The sequence below is a fragment of the Anopheles darlingi genome, chromosome 2, assembly GCF_943734745.1.
Source record: "Anopheles darlingi chromosome 2, idAnoDarlMG_H_01, whole genome shotgun sequence".
Classification (NCBI taxonomy): domain Eukaryota; kingdom Metazoa; phylum Arthropoda; class Insecta; order Diptera; family Culicidae; genus Anopheles; species Anopheles darlingi.
Genome location: NC_064874.1, coordinates 92,431,902 through 92,449,401, shown reverse-complemented (window position 1 = coordinate 92,449,401; position 17,500 = coordinate 92,431,902). Strand labels below are relative to the sequence as shown.

Sequence of the window (17,500 nt, the reverse complement as noted above, 5' to 3'; positions counted from 1 at the left end):
GGAATTTGCAATTTTCTATGAACACACCACGAGGCCACACACCGCAGTAGCATAGCAAACCGCGGCACCTCTTCTGCAGCAAATAATGAAACGAGAATAGTTGAAAGGACACTGCAAACAGTGCACCGTGCACCGTGCCGCAGCAATCTGAAAAGTGAATTCAAATGGACACCAAAGCACACAATGCGCTGGTTATGCGATTTGTTTTAAACTCTGCTGACTAAAACACTTGCTTGCACTCCCACTAGACCATGGATGGGGGACGGTTAGAAGGGGAAAATATCATTGACCATCGTTCGCTGTACCCAGCATAAGCTTAGCATATCGCCACCGTGTTTGAAAGCAATAAAACATGGAGCACCACTGGCGTATTCAATGCACTCGTTGCCTCGTAAATCGTGGTCCGTGTGATCTCTGTGATGATGCAGCGCAATCCTCGGTGTGTAGGGACCGTGAGGTGCAGGTCGCCAGTGTGCACTTACGATAACCATCCTGGCAATTTATCAGTTCATTATTGTACACACTTGGCAACTATGACGGGGCAATTACATTTAAATTCATTGCATCTAAATAATTGAACAACCTGGACAGCGTCCGGCCAGGGCTGGTAGGGCAGGCATAGCAGACTACTACTCTACACTACGGGATCACCTCCAGCACTGGCCACGGGCCACATTTTAGCCAAAGTGCTAACCAACTTTCTGGTTGGTTCGCGCTGGTTGCTGGTGCAAATAACCAACCTCGGGCATGGTGAGTTATAGCTTCTTGAGCATCGCCGCACTTCAACAGCTTTGTGTGAGCGGCCATTTCCCAGTGCCAGTGGTTGGTAGTGGTAGTGCACCCGATACTACTGGTGCAAGAGATTGAACCCAAAAGTTTCACCATTCAGGCACACCCCGAGGTCGTACCAGACCCGAAAACACGGGGTTGGATAGAGTACAGTTTGAAAGAAATTTGTTTCCGGTCAAGAGTTGGCCAACAAGCGTGTTCCCTTCCGTTTCCGTGTCTCTCTGTTCTCTATCTCCTCCGGTGGCAGCCAAGTGCCGGTTTCTGTAACTCCTTCTCTGGTATCCTGGGAGGTAGTTTATTAGATCGTTTATTAAATGGCCGAAAAAAAAACACAATGTTTTCGCTGTTCGCTCCCAGTTGGCGGCGACCAGCCAAATGAAACCATCCAAACCGCTGGTTCCTTGGGGTGGAAATTGAATTTTCACCTTTTGTCGGTCCGTGCTGGCGCTGCTCCTTTTCGGGCAAACACAACCAAAATGGATGCGAATTAATTGTGAGCCCAGTCAGTGTAGAGGAGGAAACCGGGCGCACCGTTTAAGGATGTAAATTGTGTAACTGGCAAACTGGCAATTAGCGTCCGCCTTTTTTGGGGAGGGAAAGACAAATGAGACCACAAACTTGGTCCAATAAAAGTGCGGTCTAAGTCTATTAATAGCGGTTATCATTCAGCTGGAGCGCTTGTTTTCTTCATTGCTGGTTCGAGTGTCCAAAACAATAGACGGTAGCCGTTCGTTCCGTTTGTTCTTCTCATTTATTTGCTTGAATTCCGTAATGTCACACAAGCAAAACAACAATCAAGCACCATAACTCTCCCGGATGAACGTCGGTAGGAATCGAAAGACCGGAGTACCATTGCCGGCATACGGCCGGGAATTCGCGATAAATCCACAGCCACAGCAGCCGACAGCGGCCGGTCTGTGATCTCCGGCTTAGCCACTATTAGAACGTTAATTTACACGGCATGTATCTTCCGTGATTCACAATTTATGGACCTCCAACCAACAGACAATCCAGCCGAGGGCCTCGGCCATCGCCATCACCACCAACTGGTGGCTCATTTCTGGGCCGGAGGAGCATTGTATCGAGGGCTGCGGCCGCCCAGCTCCTGAAAGCTACCACGTAATCCCGTTTAAATTTCAAAATAAACGACCGTATTACACCCGGCAACCATCATCGGCAACCCGGCCGTCGTGGTCGTCGCCGATTGCCCGACTTGGCAATCATAAATTATCCGGCCCTACGGTACCGGCAGACACCGCATGTTGGTCGGTAGCAAAACAAACCCCCCCGGGGGGCTGGAGGCCCGCGGTATTGCCCGTCGCGGTCTGTTTTCGTTTTCGTACCGTTCGAAGTCGCGAAGACCAGTTCAGGATGGAGGAAATCTGGAAAACCCATTTACCCCTGCCCGGTGTGTATGGCACGTGGCGCATTCGTGGTGAGGCGCTGTTCTGCTGTAGTGTCTGATGTCGAGGAGGTGTACCGAGTGGCGGCTCGTGTGAAACGTACCTTCAGTCTGGCCAGCGGCCTGTCGGCGGAAGCCCAAAAGTACACGCGCTTATGACATGCGGAAAATCAATATTTGTTCCATTCGTAATCCAGGGGCCCTCTCCCGGTCCACCAATTCAATCCTTGGTGTTTTGGCTTTCGATCCAACGCTAACTCGATTGCTCGCGATTGCCCTGAAGGATCCTAGCCGGCGAGGATTGCATACATTCAGGAGTATTCCATCGCGAGGGGATTTGAAATCGAAACCAGGACGACGCACTAGCCAGCCAGCACGCTACGTGGTAGTGGCCGGCCACGTATCGACCGACCGAGCGCGGTCGTACCAGCACCAGTGCAAGGACGTGCTGGTGGACGGGGCAGGGTGGTTTTAAGTAAATTTATAGTCGCAGGTTAATTGGCACGAATAAAGTTTGCCCCGGGCCCGAGGACGAACGGGTCGGATAGGATCCGGGATTGGGGCTGGCCATTTTACGTAGCCCAAACGTCGGTCGTCGGTTCGGTCGGTCCGTTCGGTCAGTCGGCGGCAGGTTTGGCGCGCGCGTTCACGGGAAATCCTAATTTAAGGGCTCCTGGACCAAGGTCGGTGCCGGGGAGTACGGACTACAATATTGCTTCCGTTGCAGTAATGGCTGATTGCTTTTTCCGCTTGAACTGATTCTTTTTATCGTAGCTACAAGCCGATATCAGCGCGGCAGAAAGGCGTGGAGGAGGGAAGCCGAAACGGTGAGAAGTGAAGGTGAATATCGGAAGGAGCTGTGTCGGTGAAGTGGCAGAAGAAGCGAATCCGGAATGGAGAAGGAATGCGCAGGAATGGATTGAAATGTTTTTTTTTTTTTTTTGCTGCTTGCTTCCTTGCGGACACTGTTTGCCTTTTCCATTATCGGGGTTTGCGATTTGTGCGATTTGCGAGCTTTTCCCAGCGAACCTGTGACTGCATAATGAGAACAGACAGCGACAACGACAACGACGACGACGATGACGACGACGAGGAAGTTATGTTGTGCAATCACGAATCGGACTGTTGGTGAGAACAGGAAATAGATAAAAGATAAAATGGAGATAAGAAAGAAGGCATATTAAGTGATGTCCTTCGGGGATTTGTAGAGAAACATAGGTTAGTGAATGTTTTAAAAGTTGATAGAATAGTTGACAAACTGGATTGATAAACCAAAAAGTAGAAAAATAATTATATGAATAATCAATTATATAAAATCGAATATAGAAGTCATATTTTAGTAAACAAATATACATAATTGTTATGTGGCTTGGCAAGCAGATCGTTAAAAGAAATGCTCGTTCCAATCAATCGCTCCCAGTGGTATCAATCTGGATGAGATTCCTCGACGATTGATTGCTCAGCATCGCTGGTCCCAAACGATGCCTTCGATCGAATATCCTTCAGTTGAAAATGAATCTCATCCTCGTGCGTGTTGGTACACACCGGACATTCCCCTCCGGCAGGATGCCCTCATAAAGTCAGCTCAGCCATCGCTTATTGCATCTGTGTATATGTTGCCACCAATGGTCACAGGCAAATGCTCTTCCGGCGTTCTGGTGAGTTCAGAGGAAGAAAAAACCAGAAGCCTCACCACACACAAGTGCTCGCAACCATCACCTTCCTCGGGGGAAATAATGACCGAAACAACTTCATCATCACCACCGGCGCGAGTACTTGTGATGGGGAGTATGAAGGGCAAAAAAAAGGGGGTAAAAAGAAACTGGAACACAAACCCTTCAGATCGTTTCCACGATTGCAACCTGCACAACCTCGACCCCGACCTGGTACCGGGTCAACGATTGCATCATCATCATCATCATCAGCAGCAGCAGCCAAATGGTGGCTGTGCACCCACGCAAACCACCGTCCTCCCAGCGCCCTCGATGCAACGCTTTGCACTTGATCAACTCATCCGATCGAATACCGACCGATACCGGCCATTGGTCATTCGCTGGAGATTCAATTTAGGTTGCTTGTCCGCCGGAAGAGGCGCTTTTTTGCTTCACTGACTTCCTCTCCGCTGGGGATGGGGAGGAAAACAAACAAAAAACTTGTACGAAACCGTGTGTCAGAGGCGCGGAGGGGAGGGGACAAAAACCTCGTCCAAGTTCCCGTACGTGGTGGCCACAGGAGGACAGCATAGAGCGCCAGTGACTCCGGGATGCCAAGTGTTGGTTTACTCGGTATTCCTCGGTACAACTTTCGTTCTGTGTCTGGTGCATGAAGGGAAGGGTTGACCACTACTACGCCACACACAAACACACACACGGACAGGACTTCGATTTCATGGCTCTGGAGGCCGGATACCGAAAATGGTTTAGCCAAAGAGTGAGTTTTGCAGCACGTTGCACCACGAAGAATGGCCCCAAGGATGACTCACTGGAGAGCAGGAGAAGCAAATGTCCAGCTTCCCCCCCTCCCCTTCCCCTTAAACACCCCGGGAACAATGTTTTTATTTTCGTTTCGTCCCGCACTTCCCAGCGTAAACATTGCATCATCAAGTTTTCTTCTTTTGCTGCTGCTGCACCATTTTCACCATTTCCAGCAGGTTTTCTGCAAAGTTTTTACGCTCGTGAATTTCCCCTGTTGTGAAGCTCATCCACGACGATCCTTGGTCAGTGTCGTGCCTTCGCGGATCTGCATCGAACACTCCGAGCAGCTTCACCGGGAGACGGGGACGATAGCCCGCGCGGCTCTCCCTTGGCAGTACTCCAATCCCCGAGGAAAATTCCTTTTTTTTAATCATCCCGAAGTATCATCAAGGGAATGGAAACATAGAAAGAGAGAGAGAGAGAGAGAGAGAGAGAGAGAGAGAGAGAGAGAGAGAGAAAGAGAGAAAGATAGAGGCATTGTTCGTGTTGTTTTCTGTTTTTCCGTGGGTTTTTCCTAGATTGCGTGGAAGGGTGAGCTTGGTCTGAAGCTTCTGCACGGCGCAATCGGCCTTCTAACGAGGCCTCCAGTACGACGCTGACAATTGTTTCATGTCTTGAGTGTTTCGAGGTTCTTCCGCTCCTGCTACTCGCTTGCTCTTTCACTCAATTGAATCCCTCGAGCTCCGCGCGAGAAGCAAAACTTTCTTCGTTCGCTTTCGATCGCGCAGAACAACCATCTCGGTTCGGTTCGGTTGTATTGCTGCTGCTGCTGCTGCTGCTTGTATGGCGGTCTATTGCGCCATGTTCACACACACTCGCACCCAACCACTATCCGCAGAAAATGCGTTTTCTTTGGCTTTCAATTTCTCCCGAAGGCGAAACGGTTAAGAAGCGGCACTCCATTCCTTCCCAGACTGCCCCGCTATCCGCGGCTCCTTAATGCTCACTGATAGCTCGAGGAAAAGGCGGGCTGAGTGGTGCGGTGTGGTGGTGGTGGAAAAAAGGATAAAAAAGCTGGCGAAAAATCTTGGCGGAAATCGGAGTCTGCGAGCTCGAATGGTGGAGAGGGCGAACGAATGTTCTCGCTGCTCGCGGTACGCGGAGGTGCGAGCAAGCAAGCGATCTTGAGGGAAAATGGAGAGAGGGGACTACGAGGCCACCCCACTGGTGCCATGGTGGTGGTGGCTGGGTGGAAGCTTTTGGCGCCACAGCGTCCCGGAGACATAAAGTAGACCATTACAGACCGAGCGGAGCGAGTGAGCGAGCTGGCAAGAGCAAGAGCGTGTGTGTGTTTGTGCGCGCGCGCGCATGCCAGGACCGACCAACCAGGCCAGACCAGGCCAGGCCAGCCTCCGGCAGCCAGTGCCAGTGCCAGTGGCCGGGGGTTTTCCTGCATAGTTTTCGGCATTCGTTCTCTTCTTTGGAGCTTTCTTTTTTTCCATTTCATTTTTTTCTGTCCCTTTTTCGGTGGATCTCCACGTCGCGTGTGTATGTTGGCGCCCGGTCCATGCGCCATCCTTGCGCCGTCGAAGCTCGCCCCGGAATCACCGACCACGGCGCGACGCGACGCGACACTTTGCACGCATTCGGAGACGCCTCGGGAGGGGTGACTGGAGAACGTTGGGCCGTGGAGTGTGGAAACCAATTCAATCGAAGCACTGCTGCTGGAACTGGAGACAGCTCTCTACTCTCTGCTGGTTATGTTGGAGTCTGAGAATGGGAAGGAGGACTGGTTACCGCCACGATGCGGAGATGCAGCAAGCATAAATTTACTCTAGTCACTACTACACTAGACACTACTACTAGACAGCAATGCTATGGCTCCGGGAGGGGGCTCGAGGACTGGAGCCAGGTCTTTCCATCACCGCCAGCAGTCAGCTCAGACACACACACACACACACCACCTCGTGGAACCCGCGGTCTCTTTGATTTATCCGACAAAAAGAAAAGACTCCAAGTTCTGGAAGTCCGGGGTCCGGGTCCGAGGAGCGCGTGAAGACGATGGCGGCAGAACGCCAGAAACGATTTGCGCCATCGAGTGCGGCGGAATGGCGACCGCGTCTTGAGTCCGCGATAGCTTTTCCGCAGATAATTTCCACCGACAAACCCATTTGACCTCCATCGGGGTGATTGGTAAGGAGATGAAGAAGAAGAAGCAGAAGAATAAAAGCACCGGGACAGGAACCGGGTTCCGGACAGTTGGTTTCGGGTTTTGGAGTAATCGATGAGCCGTGTGGCCGCCCCGCCCCCCCCCGGGGGAGGGGTTCTTCCGGTTACGCGTTGCGGATGATCACCCCATTTGTGTGCTGCTGGAAACCAGGTTATGTCCACTTTGCATATGCAGCCAGCCAGCCAGCCAGCCAGGGGGATTCCTATCCTTAAAGCATTATCCTGATATCCTGCTCGCGGTTGGGATTATGATTCACTTTAGGGCCTCATGGCAGCGACATAAACGTTGCAGCGATTGCGAGTATCGTGCAGCGATGGAGATGAATTTAAAAAATAAATATAAAAACCCTTCAGTTAATATCCTCCTTTGGACCACCCTTTTTTGCGTACTCACTACAGCAGGTGGAGTATGCAGTCGTGGTTTTTGCGGTGATCCCCCCAAGCTTTTACACCCATTCCAAATCGATAAGCGCCCGAACGGGCCAGCGGACTGGAAACTGATGAAACGACAGTATTTTATGTGCGTACCAGCGGATTCCAGATCAGCCAAATGTGCCATCGTCATTAAAGGGAAATTAAACAATTCAGGCCGACGACACACACACAGTGGACCCCAACGTCCAATGGCGTAATGATCGCGCGCCCGGGAATCTTTATTGCCGGCATTGATTGCTCGTCAGCCCGGAATGATTATTCCATGCAGGCCGCGGCGTGTGTACCGCGGGACAGATTTAGCGGCGTTCGAATCGAAACCCGAATTATTGATCGATTTTTGCGTGCGAGCGACCTCAACAGCGACTACACCGACAACTCGTTAACTGTCGACCAAATATTTAACCGAACTTCAACCAATTAAAACGAATTAGAAATCATAAATGGAAATCCGTGACTGCTGGTTGCGCACCATTCTGTGATGGAGCAACTTTTAAATGAAATTTTCACAAACAAATCCAGCCAGCTCTTAGCAGGCGTGGTGCGACGCTACGGTTACGGTCCGACGATTGCAAAACATAATATGCTAATGCATTTGCCGTCGTCACGATGCTTTTCGGATGGAGGATGCGAGCTGCTGCTCTCTCTGGCTCTATCTGTGGCCACACTTCACATTTTGTTCACTTTGTATCTTGCGGATCAGATCGAGCCAAAGCGGCGAGCCATGAACGAGCATAACCGCACCACCACCAGCACCACCACCACCACAACACAGACGGAGTTGTGTCATTTGGTTGATTTCCATTTGATCGAAGCATTCCAAACAGTCTGAAAGTGTAACTCGCGTGCTCTTGCTGGGATGCTTGCATCCACCAACTTATGAAAAATGTTGAAAAAAAAATTGGTTGTCAACTACCATAGCCCCCGACGGAGACACTAGAATCCTCGTTCGACGCTCCATCCCCTCCGAAACGGTCATCAAACAACAAACCAGCTAACAAACTTTTGCGTGTAATCCCCTCGAGGACTTGTCGGTTGAACGGGGGGGTTGCAAACCACCCCTGCCGAGGGCCAATCTAGCCCGGGAGGGGGATGCTACGGGAGACAATTTGCATAAACCGTCGTCGAAAGCGTCCTCGTTGTCACCATAACCGGTGGCAAGGAAGCAGAGTGTACGAGATAGAAAGGAAGAGAGAGAGAGATTGGCTAGAATGTGTGCATTGTAGTGCAACACCCTCACACACACACACACACACCCCCGCTGGGAGATTACCCCTCCCTCGCTAGCACGAGCGGGGAGCTGGTGGTCTGGAAATTGCGTTTACGATTGCGGATTGGAACCAGGGAGCAAGTAATCAGCAATACCCCGCTGGTATAATGAAGGTGTAAATTACATTTTCATGTCTCCGGCCAGGTTCCAATTGGACTGTTCGTTTATGTTGGTTGGTCATCGGTTCCACCGTTGCTGCATTGATTCGTAGGCGCGTGCCTTCAGCAACCTGCCCAAGGACTGCGTATGGTCCGAATGGTCGAAGCGTTACGCTATAAACTGTAATTGAAACCATTTTACGAGCTGTGATGCCGATGAGAGGGGGGGGGGGAGGGGTGAGGCGATGTTGCTGCAATAAAGGTCAGGATGCTGTTGTGTTTAAAGATCGTCGTCAAAAACCTGTCCTGCCAGATTGTGGTCACGGGTTTACGAGCCCCTCCTGTAGCACAGAAGCCGTTGAACTTTGGCCATCTTTAAGCGGCCACCGCACATCGCACATAACGCTCAAGATTGATGTCAACCGGGGTTTGCAACATTGTATCACCGGATCGGAGGTGATGAAGTCGGAGACAGAGAGAGACATAGAGCGAGAGAGAGTTCCCGGGGCTCCCGTAAAAGCTCATAAATATGTAATCCCCGCAATCGTGAATGAAGGGCATGGCATTGCACAAGGGGCGAGGTTGTGTTCGTAAAATTTGACAACTCTGTCGTTTGTTTTTGGAAAGAAATCCGGCCACCAAAGTACAACAACCGGAAGCTGTAGAGAAAGAGGGAGAGAGAAGGAGAGAGAGAGTGCGCATGTTTATGATCTGCATATCGCCCATAAAATCCTCGCCTACTCGTCTGCTGGTACCTACATGGAACGGCAATTGCTTCCCGCTTTACTGGTAAAGGTGCCGTAAAATAAGGTGAGGAAGTAGCAAGTAAGGCGTACTGGGAGACCCAGCTCAGATCACCCAGGACACACAGCAGGTCCCGGCAGCAGGTCTTTAAAGCCATTCTCTCACCCTCGCCACTCGTTAAGGGCCCCTCCTCCAACCGATGATGTCGTTGCACCGTTCGGTGGCAAAAATTTGTCAAACGAGCGACGTGCAGAGGGCCTCGGAGCACCATCAACTGGTCACTAACAAGACCGACGTCGTGCGCTCGCTTCTCCCCTAGACACGAGAATGTAAAGATTCCCAACCATAAGATGGATCGTTCCGGGGGCTCTAAAGTTTGGCCCAGCTTCTTCTTCTTCTTCTTCTTCTTCTTCTTCTTCTTCTTCTTCTTGTTCTGCTTGTTGTTCTCCCTGCTCTTCATTCTCGCCAGACGGATCCGTTGTTTACCGTGGCGCAAAGTGAAGTTAGGGGAACGATGTACGGCGCATTCATAAGCGCCAGCACCGGAGGCGAGCATAAGAAATGAGATCGTTCTATGGAACTTGGCGGTTTGGCGGAGGAAGGTACGGCTGCTGGATGATGGAGGTGGCCGGTGAATTGTATAGGATGATGATCGCCAAGGTTTGTTTTGACCTTTTTCCTGTGTGCGTGTGTGTGTGTGTGGACACTGTTCATGGTTCACGCTTGTGTGAGATGTCCTTTGTGAGCAACATGATGGAGGCTCTTGCGGCCTGTGACCGTTTACCCTGTTCACAGAGGCGGCTGGCTAGCAGGATGGCTAGCTAGGAACCGTGACGGATGATGAGATGATGAGCGTCCGGGCGCAATAGACGGCCAGCTATAGAGATTTATTTTTATTTTCGTCTTCGCCATCGTCTCGCCTCTACAGTAGCCTGTTTTAGCTCGTGGTTGGGGACAGACAGGCGCGTGACATTGTTCGATGCCCGCAGCTATTTGTCAATCGTCTCGAGAGTTAATGGAGGACAGCATGAGCCGGGCATGGAGTGAGGAAAGGGAAGGAAGCACATTCCAGACAGGGCTCATGAATTGAACTGGAAATCAGCTGGAAATATATATCTGCGATGTAAATTTATACAGGTTACTGATAATACTTTGTTTATTAAATATTTTTTCAATATTTTTGAGCAGCATTTTATCTTGTTATATAAATTAAAACATGTTATAACAAATTTTATGGGAAAACAATAAATTAGCTGCACGAGTTTGAGGACAAATCTTCTGCTTCTTCTATAGTTCATGTCATCTAAGCTCTTTTGATTAATTTGGGATCTGAATTCGAAATGATATCCTTTAAACCTAAATCGTCATCATCTGATACGGAATCATAAAGGTCATCATCCGATACGAAATCATAGAGATCATCATCCGATACGAAATCATAGAGATCATCATCCGATACGAAATCATAGAGGTCATCATCTGATACGAAATCATAGAGGTCATCATCCGATACGAAATCATAGAGGTCATCATCCGATACGAAATCATAGAGGTCACTGTTGTAACTCTGATCTTGAATTTTGGCTTTCGGTGATTGCTGCTCCCTAACATTGGAGGACGACGGTACCTTCTGATCTCGTAGCTTCTGCGACATGAGGTGCTTCTTATTGCGAAGCGGCAGAAATAGGTCCTTGCACTGTTCGAGTGCCAGTCTGGCAGCGTTCTCTTCCGCTTGTCGGATGCTATGACCGTTCGCAATTGCTAACTGTTTGCCTTGGAAATACACTCCAACCGTACAGACGCGGTTTTTCATTGAACCGATACAACCAATCAGCTTGTAGAGCGGATGGTCTGGAGTGCTACCATACGTGGGGTGCGTCGCGTGGCAGTACTGTTGCAACTTCGTCTTGGGATCATTCCGCTCCTGGTTCTCGATGAGTTCGTGCAATCGCGGGAACAGACACACCTCGCATAACTTCTCGCAGTGCAGCAGCCCCTTATCAACGTACAATGCACCGATGAAGGCTTCCAACAAATCGGCTCGATCCTTCATTTTCAGCTCCGTCTTCGGGTTCGAGATGATGGCATAGTGTGCCATGCCCAGATCGTCGCACACCGTGGCCAACGTCCTGTTGCAAACGAGCTGGTTGCGCCAGTTTGCAAGGTGTCGTGAGTGGTGCTTGGGAAAGTGGCGGTACACATGCTCGGTACCGATCAGCTTCAGCATTGCGTCGCCCAGAAACTCGAGGCGCTGGTTTGTGCCGAGAGTCAGCGCAGTGTAGCCCCTCGACCGATCGGTGAATGCGCGAGCCAACAAACGTATGTGGTTAAACTTTACGCCGATCGAGTCCTCGAAGCGCGTCAGTGTTTTAAGCCTCTCGCACCATTCAATGTGATGCCGATCACCATTTGGTTCCTGTTGTTGCAGCGGATGCCGCGGATAGTTGGTCCAGATTTCGTGTAGTTTCGGTTCATCCGGACCGTAAAGGGTGCTGGCGAAAACACGGCTGGCCACGGCGATACCTCCATCCAGCAGAAGCGCACCCATCAGTGCTTGGAAGCAATCCGCCACCGTGCGGTTAGATGCTGCGGAACCATGCGCGCATCGCAAGAACTCCTCCAGATGCAGCTTTTTGGCCAGTACGACAAGATGTTGTTTTTCCACGATCGCTCCTCGGTACACGGATAGTCCACCTTCTCCGAGATTGGGAAACATGTGGAACAGAGGCACAGAAGCGCTGAATACGATACCAGCATCGCCGAGGAACGCAAGTCGCTCATTATGTCGCCGGTTGAATGCGGTTTCGCTTTTCTTGCCCGAATGCGGCCGAATCATTGAGTGGACATTACGTTTGCGCGGGTTCATATTTAGGATACCACAATTGGCGAGTACGTTGCGCACGTGATCTGGATTCGTGCCACCGTTGTTTGCGTAGGTGCCGTGTGTGAGTGCAAGCTGAAGTGTGTAGCGGTTAGTGAAACGATAGTCGATCTGTTTCTCTAACACGTCCAACGATCGATGGAAACGCAGGTGGTCAGTGAGTACTGGAATGAGCATTGCATGCTGCACGACATCTACTCGAATGCCAGTTCGGTGGAAGGACTTTGCACTGATCGTAATTTTGACGTTGCGCTTGAGGGTTCCCTGCATGTTACGCATGTCGAGCAACCGTTTTTCAATCGTCTCTAGTTTATGCAGATCCTCCATGGTTGGCTTTACCATGCTGGCCACCAGATGTCTGTTTTTGATGTACTCTTGCCATACCTTTTGGTATGCGGGGTTGCTCGCGTTGCACAGCTTTGGTGAACGGTAGCTGTAGTGCACTATCGTTGGGTACCAGTTAAGAGCCTTTGTCTGCGGCATGTCGAGATTAAGTTGATCGACTCGCAAGGAGTGAGGTTTCGCACCTGGGATTGTCACGATCATCCCGTTAACGTAATCGACGTAGTACTGCCACTCGCTCGCTCGCGCCATCGCCATCATCTCCGGCAGTACGAGGGGTCCAGAATTGTCCAGCAAGTAGCGTAGCACTTCGCTCATTGCAAGCACCTCTTTACCGTTGTCTGGTAGATCGCGCACGAAACGTGGCAGAAAGTGATAGCAGGAGCAAGAGGAATTGACCTCTGTCCCCGAAGGTTGCACGTTGAAGTCGATCAGCTCGAGCAGCTCCCGGAAGAAGTAGCGTTCGAATAGGTCCAGCTCGCGGATCGTGAAGTTTTGCGGCATCGGCTCAGCTTGGTACAGGATCGTGTACTCGATGTTATACCTGATCATCTTGCAGCTTGGCAGCTCTTCGATCGATTGGTGCGTTAGCAAAGAAAACCCCTCAAACAGGAACTCGTGATCATCGTGCTCGATGATGGTTGGATTTTGGATGAAAAAGTTCGTTGATGGCGAGATGGTGATGCTGCAAAGGACAATCTGTCATTAATCGAATGTCTGCAAGGATACAGGGCAGTAATGATTACCGATAGTGATGTAGCTTGTCGGCGTTGTTCGAATTCGGGATACATTTGGGGAAACGGTGCTCCCCACGATACTTGCCGTGATGGATACCGGTGCTGCGCGATCGTGCCGAACAACGGCACAATGGCCCGTTATTCAGCTCGCCTGGATCATTATACCATAGCTCGCTGTGCAACCGAAGTGGATGTCGTATTTTGTTGATCAGCTCCTCCGTGGATTCAACCTTCAGCTCGTCCTCGTCCGACGAATCCGATGAGGAAGATCGCTGGTCGAGTATCTTGAACTTGCGACGGCGCGATGGTGATTCGTTCGTCGGCCAGGTCGCCCTTACGTTGGTTGTCCTTTGCAGCAACACTTTATCGAATAGTTGGCACAGGTTGTTGAGCCGGGATTTTGACTCGACGACACTAGCCGAAATGCGTTTGTAATACAGATCGGCTGGGGACGAGCGAACCCATGCAGTGCAATCCTCATCGCTGTGCATCTCAGCCAGGCGACAATGGTCGACAAGGCGAACGTTGTGTTAGACGATTCGTGAAACTCAATTGCGATCCGTGAAGGTATAAACGTTGGTTAACACACATTCAAAAGATTATCACGAATTATAAGCAGCATTAGAAATCCAGGACGATTACTTACTCTAAATGAAAGCGACTAGAAAACAAGCTATGGCATAGTCGATCATTAGTATTGTGATGATCCGTTTTCTGCTTCCTCATAACACATTTGGTCTATCAAATCTGTACCTAAATGGAACATCATTTCGTTTCATCATAAGGCTATAAGAACGTCGTATCAAGCTGCATAAAATCGGGTCTATCTTGTATCATTCGCCGACGCCTTGGTTTTGACGCTCCCCGGAGAGTAAGGGTGAGGTGCTTTGGGAAATTCAATGGATGCCTAGACCATATGCCGTTGGTGGATCCGTCTAGACGAGCCCTTTGCCTTTTACCTCGTGTAGGTTTCATCGTGGTGCTATTGATTTAATTTTATTGGGACATCCGGAACGGTTCGATCCCTTGAACCTGACATTTAGGTGATCCGATGACCGTGAAGACTTCTTGAACATTCGAAAGAATGAATGTAACTGCATACCTCGTGGAAACCAAAGATTTAGCTAATAATAATATTACTGAATGCACAGAACTGGATGCTGGAGTTGAATGGAGGAAGTAGAGCAATTCTGGCTTCTCAGGAGGAAAACTGCAAGCTTCAGTCCTGCGGCACGAGGGAAAACTAACTAATTTATTTGCTATTCCACCCGCGTGCCTTTCTCTCGTAAAACAATCCCATCGTTCATTAGCGCGCCGTGCCCGGCTTCTGCCTTTCCCCCGGGGGCGGAAACACATCTTCCGCTAGACTGGCACTTGAACAATTTGGCCGAAACAATCCCAGCCTCGAAACCTTTGCCTCGGTACCGCTTTTAATCATTGCTTATGGATCACTTGTCGGCCACGTTTTAATTAAATCACCCATCATCCAGCATTTCAACCCCGGAAAATGGGGGAGTGGTGCGCGACTGCGGTTTTGCCAGAACGTTCGTCCGTGCGGGAAAAACAACACTGGAAAATATAGTTTTCCGAGCGCGCTTGTAATGTTTCAATAGTTTTTCCTTCTCGCTGCTACCGTTGAGGCTGCTTTCTGCGTTGTTTTGCTCACGTTTTCGTTAAGTTCCATGTTTCTACCTGGTACCAAGCATCGCATCCGCACCGGAAAGGAAAGATGGTGGAAAAGTTTGTGAAAATTAAATTTGTTTTCACCGTTTTTTTTTCCCTGTTACACTTTGCGCACAGGTACGCTCTAAACAAAAATCATAACACCGAGCACGAAGGCAACATTTTACATTTCCTTCCGCAAGTGCGGGGGACGTCTGCATGGTTTCGCAGTTGGTTTGAATTCTTAACCGACAACCGGTTGTGGCGCATCCTTCCGGACGAGCGACTAACGGCCAAGGCATCCGGTTGCAGTGTTGTGAATTGTTTTACCGGCTGTCTATCCGTTTGGTCTGTTAGTATGTGTGTTCGAACCACGAAGAGATTGAGCCTTAAAGTTGGCGCTCGATGCCGTGCTCGTGTAATCAGATAAAGTGTCAGGTGGATTCACCGTTTCCTCGGGTCGTGGTGTTTATAAATTGGAAAAAAGAGAAATGGAAACACCTCTATGACGCCTTACTGCACAGTTGTGCTGATGAGATGTAGGCCTGAATTGAAAGCGAGCAGAAAACATTAAACCGCGCACTTCTTCACCGACATGATATGCAAATCATGCTGCGTGCAATTTTGACGCTGCTGAAATTAAATATTAAACATTTATGAACACCTTACCTTAAACAGCCTTTGCGAAAATCGATGCAACACCAAAAAGGCTATAATTTATTGGCGTAAATCTGTTCCATTTTCCTCCCTGACCCTGGCACCGTTGCGCAGCGCCGTGGCATGCAAAAGCGTAAACCTCATCGACCACCTACCAGTTCGCATGGTATAGTTCGCTTTTATGAAAAACAAATCCAGCATAAAACCATTGATTGCAGCACATTGCAGAACGGCGCCCGTGCTGCAGCATGGCACGCACCATGGTTATGCAGGGTGCGGCCGTGGCGACCGCTCTAGCTCGACGCCGGGCTATAAGTGACTGCAATCACGAACATATTTGATTAGTTTCAATTTCGGGGCCATTGCCACCGCGCCCATGCAAGCCCTTGTGCCCGTTTCGCACTGACTGCCAACCTTTCTGGATCTCGATTTAAATATTGACGAACGAAGGTTCATTTATCACACACGTCAGCTAGTTAAGGGACTGCCTGCGCTGCTAGCTAACAGGCTAGCATTGGCGTAAACCATCGAAACAAATTTAGCAAATATCACCATTTCCCCCGCATCGCGATACCGTTCCATAGCGGTACTGTTTTCAGTCGAACCTGGAATCGAACAGGGAAAAAGTTGTCCATTCTTGGCCGCCCTCGCAACTGCGAAATGAAGCGAACGATTGTGGATTGTCTGACCTTAGAATCTGTGCAGGTGGAAGAAGACGGCGAGGGGGAAATGTACGACTCCGGAAGTGGATTGCACGATATTGCGCCTTAAATAATTGAGCAGCAGCAAAAGCACGAGCAACTGGAAGAAAGAAGCAACTGTCTGGAGGAAAATTGGATAAATGAATGATGCAGCCGGCATAAGACAACCGGTGGAGTGAGGAGGACCAAATACGGTTATGCTGTAGATAACAGAAATCATTCCAATTCCACGGATTCGAAAGCATTCGGTTCTCTGGACGAATGAAGCGAACCGGTAAGCGATAGATCATAAATTGAGCCTTCCTTTTGTGGATCAGGCATCGCGATAACCGAACGCAAGGGGCCAATTCAGTAGAAAGAGAGAGAGAGAGAGAATCCCGTTTGGTTCTTCTTTAAACAATGATCTCAACGGTTATAGCCACGCCGCCGATGCTTATGCTGCAAAGTCAATCGTGTATATGCAAAATGATGGGCCTCGATTCGATTTATCAGCAAGATAATGCTTGAGTTTTGCATAACCTTCCATCTTTATGGTCCAATTCCGCCCACTTTGCCTTCCATTTTGAGGCACGATGGCGGCCGATCGAGGAGGAATGTTAATTGGAAAAGTGGCTCGTACTTTCAAAGGAATTTATTAAAACTTTTGCAACAGACATCGAACAGAATGTCAATGCTTATGTCAACGAGATCGTGGCTAGACAGCTGTAGCTGAAGCTAACGTTAAGACAATCCACCGAAGGTGCCGGCGAGCAGCGTGTCAGCACCGCCGTCTCGGTATCTCTGTAAGAGCCGCACAACACACAACAAATCAAAATCTCATTTCCGAGGAAATTACGTGCATGTCTAATATTTTCGACAGCACACAAATAGGAAATGACTATTTCCTTCAGCCCAACAGCCCAATTGCTGCTGTGCCAACCACGCCAACCGACAGCGACGAAGACGACGACGACGACGGCGACGGCACGGCAACGCTGCACTCCTCGCCTGCTGCCGTCTGTACAGGAAACGAACGAAAGCCGGCCCCGAAAAGTGGGAGCAAAAGTAGCTCAAGCAACCGAAAAAAAAGGGGATCCAAGAAGCCCGAACACAAGGAAGAAACGCATGGTCCCAAGGGCCGCGTAAACGTGATGGTGTGCCAT

At 49.8% G+C, this 17,500-nt stretch overlaps 2 protein-coding genes across 2 annotated transcripts in view; one reads left to right on the top strand and one right to left on the bottom strand.

Annotated features, from left to right (window-relative positions):
* LOC125951803 (ADAMTS-like protein 1) overlaps nucleotides 1–17,500 on the top strand; it is a 122,275-nt gene that overhangs the window by 2,831 nt on the left and 101,944 nt on the right. The gene's annotated exons all lie outside the window — the stretch shown is intronic.
* On the bottom strand, nucleotides 10,682–13,835 carry LOC125959638 (ribonuclease 3-like; the record flags this gene model as incomplete). Its single annotated transcript, XM_049692466.1, has 2 exons — nucleotides 10,682–13,286; nucleotides 13,348–13,835. Coding segments are annotated over 2 exons (3,093 nt in total), but the record flags the coding sequence as incomplete, so codon positions are not given.